Genomic DNA, 9,486 nt, shown 5'->3' on the forward strand with positions numbered 1-9,486 from the left:
CTATTAGTAAGTATATATATATATATATATATATATATAATTATGCTAAATAAATGCTTTTTTAAAAAAAACTTCTATGAAAAATCTTTAAATTTTAACTAATATTCTGTAAAAATTTCGTAAAAATTTACAGAAAATTCCGTAAAAGGGAAAACGATATTTTTTACTATCCTTTCTCGACTTGGTCCATTTTGTAGGGATGTGTCGAAGAGATGTACTTACGTATGTTTTTCACATCGATGTCGATATGCTTGCGCGAAATATATCAGACGCAGACTAACGATCACATCTAGTGCAATTCGACGAAACCTTACGATATTGTGTCAGGCGGATCAATTTTCAGGGCGCGGATTAAGTACGAGGGCGAGACATCGTGTACTGAAAGAAAAAGAACTCAGCCGGACTCACACAGAGCCTTACCGCATTGTCTAGTATTGTATGGCGTTATCATAGGATATATGCGGATAGCGAGCGAGTACGTGTTTCTCTTGTCTAATTCCCCAAATAATGGTTCGCGAGAGTTTTGTGACAGCGAATAGAGATTAAATCCCAAGTTTGTATGCCACCAACGCGTTTTAGCTCATTCTTCTTCATATTTTCTGTCACTCGTATGATTGATTATTTATTCCCACCTCCTTTGATGATATGGCTTTATTACTGTGTTTATTTTAGTGCGATGCATTCATAATAATTTAAGAAATAAATATAACAAAGAAAGCCAAGACTAATTACGAGAAATACATGCAATATATTATAACGAAATTTTTTTCTATGTCGCGATATAAAAAATATGTTTGACGTATTGCAACATAAAAATGTATACTTGCGAATTAAGATGTCTATATAAGATATCTATATCATATAAAAAAAATACAAAAGATAAAGAAAAATAGAGAAAGAGAAAGGGCAAGAAGTCTGCATTTCTTTTTCTCTGTCTCTCTTTCTCTCTCGATTCACGTGCGCGTATAAATGTGCATATGTGCGAATATATATTTTAAACTAGTCATCTTGCACTGTGATATTTTGATGTTATTTACGTGTAATATAAGTAATATTTTTGTGATATTATACTGTAATATGTAATATTTTTTATATATTGCAATGTTACTGTAATATTGTGCTATGTGGGAATACTTACACCCAAGCCTGAGCTGAATTTAACAATCCGTCATATTATTTATGCAACATGTGAAACTTACAATGTAAATTTGGTTGAACGTATACATAAAATTACATAAGACAGTCGCATATAAATTGACAAAAAGTGTAGTGATATGAATAACTCTTTAATAATGCTTAAGATCGTCTATATTATCGACTAAATAGGATCCCCTATTCAGTACATTTAACAAAATTTTTTTCTCTTTTTGAGTTTTTGGATAAACTAGAAAAATTCTTTAATAACCTTTGCAACGAACTTCTTTGACGAATCTTCAATTAGTTGAAGACAATTAATAAGAAGGACAGTAAAAAGTTGTGAAATAGAAAAATCGAATGAAGATAGCTGGAAGATAGCTTGGATAAAATGAGTCAATTGTATGCAACACATTATTTATTAACATTTTGCCATCAAAAGGTCTAAAAATTGGCAATTCACTATTTTCGACGTATGTTTAAATTCTTAGATATTCAAATAGCAACATTTTGATGCTGTACATTTAGATACGATGACTTCTAGCACTCTGTGTACTATTAATACATCCAACTAAATTCGTTGTTATATGCTGCGGAAATGACAAAAAAGCGCACAATTTGAATATGAATTTACGGTTACATTAGATGTGTTCAGCAGAACGCAACAGTTTTGCAATCGTTTTATGATTATTTGCTAAGATGGGACCGCATTTCTTTAGCTCTTAAAGTACAATTTAATTAGCGCGAAGAAAATTTTCAACAGTTGTAAAATAAACGTTCTGCTGAATGTAATCATTGACATTTTCGGGATGATAAATCATCAGATTTGTGTGTTAACATTAAATTAATAAGAAAGCAAGTGGCCGGATGTACATACAGTACAGTATCCGATTTACGGTTCGGCATTTGTTATTAGCTTGTAGGTGCGTTAATTGATATATATTTAGCACTTAATAAAATTTAGAGAAATAGAAGTTCTTTTTTTAGAAAAAATAAAACTGTATATATTTAATTAGGAGATAGGATAAGGGTAATATAACAAAATACACAAGAAATTCATTTAATCCTTTAATGCATTTGCAAGAAAAACAATAGAAATTAAAATGAATAATTGAGCATCACTTCTCGCTGTTGAAAAATATTTTCATGGAACTAATAATAGAAATAATTATACAATACATAAAATCTAGACAAGTACATAATAAAAAACATTTTATATTTGTGTTAAAATTGATATTTTTTTACATTTGGTGCTAAATTTTTAAACTATTCGAGTGTTAATTTAACACAATGTGTTATTTAAATATTTTGTTATTAAATTGATATTCAATATTTTTAATGTTAGAATAATAAAGTTTACCATTTATATCATATTAACAAATAAATAAATAAATAAATAAATAATATATAAATAATGTATTCTAAACATAATTTCTAAGATAAATAAATAAAATGTGTTAATTTAACATATTATAAATATTAAATTTATTTAAGTGTGCTAATTTAATATAACAAATATTATTTTTTCTGAAGAAATATCTTTTTAATTTGCTTACAAATGTATCAGCGTTACATTTTTTACATAATATTTGTGTCACTTCCTAATATATTCATCTTGTATTAAATTAATACAAAAATCTGAATCATTTAGGACACATAAAGCCAGATCTACATAATACGCAAAACGCAGATTGCAAGTCGCAAATGAAACGTATTTCAGATTATAATAGATCGCAAGATGCAGGATCCAAAAATTGAAGTTCACCCAACTTCCTGCAACCTACGTTCTGCGTTCTGTAAACTATTATAATTTAAATACGTTAGGTTAGTTTTTAGTTTGTGATCTGATATCTTTGTTTTGCGTATGTAAATTGGGCTTAAAATGTGTTATGTTTAACTAAAAATTTCCAACTATATATGTATAAGGAAGGTAGATAATAATCACTTATAAATATATTAAAACAACAAGTATGGTAATTTATGAAAAATTTAAAAAAATATAATTCGCTTGTTTTAATTTTTATTTCCAAGAAAGGCAACGAGTTCATATATTAAAAAAATTTGATATAGATTAGCATTTCGTGACTCGTGACATTTGTGACACTGCGAGTTAACAAAGGAATAAGGAATAGAAGAAAATCTTATTCAAATAGATCTTATTGTTTCTTCGCAGTATTGCAACAATCGAGTAATCATTTTCAAATTGTTTGACAAATCGACGTGCGAGAGATCCATTTAAGTATAAATCCGCGCTGATAGTAACGCGATCCGGTCGTCATCTCAAAGCCAAATGCAATTCGGTCATAGCGGTCAAATTGATTCGACAAACTGGAACGCTACGAATCCTCGTTGACATTCGACATCGAATCCACAGGACGAATCCGCATGGGACGATCTCGGATCTCGGACGAGCTCGGATAACAGCAAGCAGGCTGATCTACTCGTGACGACTCGGGCTATCCTGATGCTCTGAAGTGTCCAAACTGATTTCGGTTATCTTGTTCAGGCCGTTGCAAAGACGGAGAAATCTCGACACATCCGGATGTAATTTCGTGTCGCTGATCACGATGTTTGACATAAGCTCCGAACACACCGCAGATAAATCGAGAGAAGCCGGCATGACTTGTACACTACGACCAAACCTATTTCAAGCAAAATTTATTTAATCATTCTAAATTCTTATTGACTTTTGCATGGGTAAAATTATCGATGGAAGTAGCTAGACCTGATGACTTTGACCTTGATATATATTGTCAAAGTCATAACCCTGTGTTTTCGAACAGTGACTTAATCTGAACTGACTGAAGAGTGACTTAGTCGTCACTCATGACTTGTTAAAAAGTTATTAATGAAAGAAGTTTAAGAAATAATCAGTTTTTATTAATGTTAAAGAATATAATTTACTATTACATTTGTAGATATAATATGATGAGGTTTGATGAAATTAATTTATCTATTATTTTGCGTATTGTTAAATTGCAGAAGGCTCTATAAGTCGAAACATATATATACGATTTTATTAGGTTATTAAAAATGCTATTTTAAACATCTAAATTTGCTCGTATTTGATTATTTAGTCTATACTATTGCTTTGCAATTAATGAGCGTTTTCTATTTTGTGCATTTATAACTTTTTATTTAGATATGTACCCAGAAAATGCAAATAATGACATAAAAATGCATCGTATTTGTTGTGAAATATTGTGGTATTAGCCAGTTTTGAAAAATGGCACTTCGTAGAGATCAAACGATTATTCATTATTGGGGATCGTGTCTATCGAGATTTTTTATCAGAATTATTTTTATCAAATTACTATAACTCTATATATTAATATTTAATATTAATTGGTTGTCCTAAAAAATGACTGTAAAGTTATAGTAATTTCAATCATTTTTATTGTTATAAAAACTATGATTGTAATCATTTTAGATTGTCAATTATATACATTTGTTGCTAGAACTATACATGTAGTTATTATTGTTAATATTATAACAATAATACTTACAATTATATAGTAATATGTAATTACAAATACCTAAAGTTTTTCTCTCAGATCATGAAAAAGATTAATTTTTTATTCTAGGTCAAAGTGTACAGAGTGTACAAAGTGTTTCCGCAACTCACATCAGTAAGTTGGGTTGCCTATCTGTCTATGGGCAGGGGCATACTTTACTGGAAACGTAGAAGATCGCAAATCCAGTGAGGAATGAGACAAGAGAAATTGAATTTACATTCTGATAAGAAAATTCAATAATATGATATAAAATATGGATTTAATAATATAAATATGGATTTAATAATATAAATAATATCTGACTACATCTAACATAAATTAAATTTAATAAATATTTAAAAATATAATAATAAATATATATTATAATTTGTATTATTAAATACATATTTTATACATATTATTGAATTTTACACTAGAATGTAAAATTCAATTTCTCTTGTTTCATTTCCCATCGGACTCTCTCTCTTGCGATCTAATCTTATTCTGCATTATCAATAAAGTATCTGTCCATAGGCAGATAGATAATCCGACTAACTGATGTGTAAGTTGCAGAAGCGTACGACAATTTTATTGCTAACTGCTAAACAGAACTTTGGAATAGCAAGCGTAGAAAGGCTTCAGCGCTGCCATTTTGTTTCAATATGTAGAAAAATTTTTTATTTTATTTAACATGTATAAAATTAAAAACTGAAAATAGGTTTTTTATTTCTTCTATAATATCGCTTTAAAAAATTCATAAAATTACACATAATTTTTTGGATCTCCATAGTGGACTTAACTTCCTAATACTGATAAAAACATAACTCTGTCTAGATAATTAAAGAAGTAAAAACTCATAGTTTATATATTTGTTTCTATATAAAATTAATTAAAAACAAATTCTATAAATGCAAAGATAAAATTTTTATCTTTTTTTTTTCTTTTTTTTTCATTTTCTTTTTTTCATAATTTAATATTTATATATAGTGTTACGTTATAGTATGAAACAGTCTTATCGAAACTTATGGTAATCATGTATTTATCAGAAAACTCTCAAAAAAAGAAATTGTCACGTTACATGTTTATTTCTTGCTCTTTCTATCTCTCTTAGATCTCTCTTAGATCAAAATATGTATATAAATCAACAAAAAACGTTTTATATCTAAATAAAAAAAAATCTAAAATATCTTATATACATTCGCTTGTAATTATTTTGTACAGTTAATTTCCGTGAAAGAAAAAGGATAGAAATATATGACATTATTGTGTCAATTTTGGGACTCATTTTCTCAGATGTTTATTTTTGCTTATTTTACGAAAAAATTAGTTATTGAAATTGCAAACAATATTATAGAAAACTGAGCACGAGCGTAGCATAAGAACAGATTGGACCGCGCGCGTCTACCATGCTAGGGATTCCCCATAGCAAAGGGTCACGTTACAATAGAGTCACAATAGTCAGAAAGAAAATGTGATTTTACTGTGAGTTTGTCATAATAAAATAATACATATGTTACAAAAACATTCGCACATCATCATGACATTGCTGTGATATCATATTTATAATAAAAGTGGACATTCGCACGTCACCATGATATAACCATGATTGTAACTGTGACGTTTTTGCTATAGGGATTCGATCCTCGACAGATTTAAGAAATTTTCACGCGTTCGTAGTTTCTTTTCGATGATCTGGCAAACTACCAAGAGTATATATTGTCAAGAAAACATCTCAAATTGCTGTTCGGAACTGGCGTTAAATTGATTAAATCCTGTATGTCTGTGTACAACCTGCGTGCGTACCACGGGCATATAAGAGGTAGATTCTATCCCGACTATAGAATGTTGCGCCATCGAATAAATGATTGAATTATAAAAAACTGGTACGTTATTTAATAAAAGACACTTTTTTTATGTTTGCGTTTATGTTCTTAAAGTTTTATTTTTAGCTTTTATTTAGCTTTTATTAGAAATATTACCCAAAAATGAAGTGATATGTCAGTATTGACTTTCCTTGATATACTCATCGTTTATATTTTCAGTAATAAACAAAATTTATGAGATGTAATTTATTTATTTACTATATCCATCCAGGCAACTCTTCCTTACATTTCGATATTAGGAGGTCAAAAATGCGACAAGATGGTTACCTGATAAAATTGAGATCATTTCGCCCGCGTTTGAGTTCTCCATCGTTGACAGCCTTGAAGTTAGATCGACCGAATCTGATCACGATATCCGGCGACTTCCATCGGGGATGCCTACTGACCATCGAATTAGTTTCTTCGTCGAAGACGGAATTATCGGCGAGGTTGAAGGTAGGCTGACTGCGTCCGAATCTAATGAAGGAAGAACCCATAGTGCTGCGTCTCTCTTTGGTTTCGGTATTTTCTTTAAGCTCATTGATGCCATGTCTTTTTATCACATATTCAAATTCATTCGGCGATTCCTTGAAGATTCTCAAGCTACTATCATCCTGGAGTGGTGTCAATATCGAAGAAGACACGAACATCCAATTATAGAGAAATGCCATCACAATGAAAGCCCAAAGTGCGATCTGCAATCAAAAATTGTATGAATAAAACTGTGTATATATATCGCGTGCAATATTTTTTAATTTTATATTCCATGAAACTTGCCTATTATTTGCAATTATTTTTTTTATACTGAGGAAAAAATTTTTGATATTTGTGACAATAACCATGTTATTATAAATAATTATCATCAGAGTTGGCAAGCAATTAGTTGTAACGCCGCTACCATTATTATTACTTTTTTCGGTAATAATGATGTTCCCTATTATCTTTATATAATCATTCAATAGGTCGTATTATTTTTATTAAATATTATTTTAGATTAGATTTATTTAAACAGAAATTTAAATATTGAAATATATTTTGTACTTTATTACAGTTATTAGGCTACATTTCACAGCCAATACTAAAAATATGTAGTATACACATATGTAACACGATCTATATATATTATATATTTTCAGTGGCTGTGAAACTGCTTTACTAACAATAAAGATTAAATTACCTTCTTAACAATATTCATACTTAAAGACAATGTTTAATAAAAATTTGTAATAAAATAAAATTTTAACGAACAATTCTTTCAATGATTTGGTGAATATTTTTTGCATACACATTTATTTAAACAGAAAGAAAATTACATCAATAGTAAAATAAATATAATTAACCAAATATAAGATATACTAATAACTAATAATAAGTTTTATATTAAGAAAATTAGTTATGTTTTATATAAATATCATAGATCTATAATTGTAAAATTAAAATTTTTACGTAACAAATTGTAAAATTAAAATTTTTACGTAACAAATTAATTTCTATTTTTTGAAAAAACAAGAAAATTGATATGTAATGTTCTATTGTATAAAACAGTCATTAAACAAGTGAAAATAAAGTCTATTAAATCGCGTACAAAATATTTATAATTACTAGACATAGTAGTAGATTAGACATAATAGACATAATAAATTAGATTTACATAAATGTCACATATTTATGTCTATCTAATCTCATAATACAGATTATAAATTTCAGAATTACCAAATGACGTTATTGGGCGATATGTAATTGATTTATCAAGGTTACCATTACAAAATGCAACAAGAGAATGTATCGTCCAGCACGTGCGTCACATAATAAATTATATTGGCGTCTTATTATCTGTATTAATATCCTGTTTAACAATATTGTGGCGTACTGAGCAAGATTAATGTAGTACCTTATATTACTTTAATTAACTGTGTACGCGATCAACTGTGTACTGCCCTTTGTAATCATGTCACAAACTTACTACACATATTGTTAAAAACCTGCAGATTTATCATTTAGGGATACGAGTATTAATGTAACCCCAGATAAGCAAATTCTCTTATTAATTATCTTTATTGTTACTTTACGCAGATTGCACTGCATCAATATTAATATGTGTATTACTCAGATTCTTACTTACGCTGCTTTCGTTTCGTTGCGTTTCGTTGCGTTACTTTATATTGAATGAGTACTATTATCGCGTTAATAACGAATTAATAACAGATTTCAGATTTGCCTTGAAGTTAATATCTCTACTAATAGAGATATTTTTAAGTAACTAATGATTAAAATAGAAAGAAGAGAGAAATAGTATGAAATTTTTCCCAAGACGTCGAACATATGAACAAATAATAAAATCATAGTTTTTAATAAGCAAATGAAAATTCTTTATAATATATTCTTTATAATATATAATTCTTTATAATATAATTATAAAGAACTTTAATTAACTTAATTATTTAATATAAAGTAATAATATTTTATGCATTAATTTTACCTCCTGTTCTTTAGAAAAAATAAGTTTGAATTTTGAAATAGTTATTCTGTTTTCTTATCTTTACTATTTTTTTTTCAAAAATATAAAAATTTTAAAATAATATAAGAAAAAACTCAAATAATTTATAAAATTAAAATAACGAAAATAGGGCTACTAGTCAAGTAAGACGCTATATTATTAAAAAAGACAGTTTATTAGAACATACATTTCGACCTCGATCGGGTCATTCTCAATGTTAAAATAATAAAATTCAAAGAGAATTAACTAATTCTCATTCTAATAATAAAACATAAAAACATAAAATAATTATAAGAATAAAAAATTATAAAACCAAATTCATAGCTATGACTGTGAAATACATTACATACAATCACTTTGTAGTCAATAGTTCTTATAGCAGAGTTAAATGAAAAATATATAAAAATATATAAACAATACAGAGACAACCGCTTTGATGACTACAAAACGATTTAATAATCTGGAATGTATTGTATTTCACAATCATAGCTATGAATTT

At 28.1% G+C, this 9,486-nt stretch overlaps 1 protein-coding gene across 1 annotated transcript; it reads right to left on the bottom strand.

The window, feature by feature from the left end:
• Positions 1-3,571: 3,571 nt before the first annotated feature.
• On the bottom strand, positions 3,572-7,685 carry LOC105625711. Its single transcript, XM_012207035.1, has 3 exons — positions 7,668-7,685; positions 6,779-7,185; positions 3,572-3,776 (listed from the first exon to the last, which is right to left on the bottom strand). Exons 1-3 carry the CDS (start codon positions 7,683-7,685, stop codon positions 3,572-3,574), a joined length of 630 nt encoding a protein of 209 aa, XP_012062425.1.
• Positions 7,686-9,486: the final 1,801 nt, after the last annotated feature.

This window comes from Atta cephalotes, assembly GCF_000143395.1.
Source record: "Atta cephalotes unplaced genomic scaffold scaffold00003, whole genome shotgun sequence".
Lineage (NCBI taxonomy): Eukaryota > Metazoa > Arthropoda > Insecta > Hymenoptera > Formicidae > Atta > Atta cephalotes.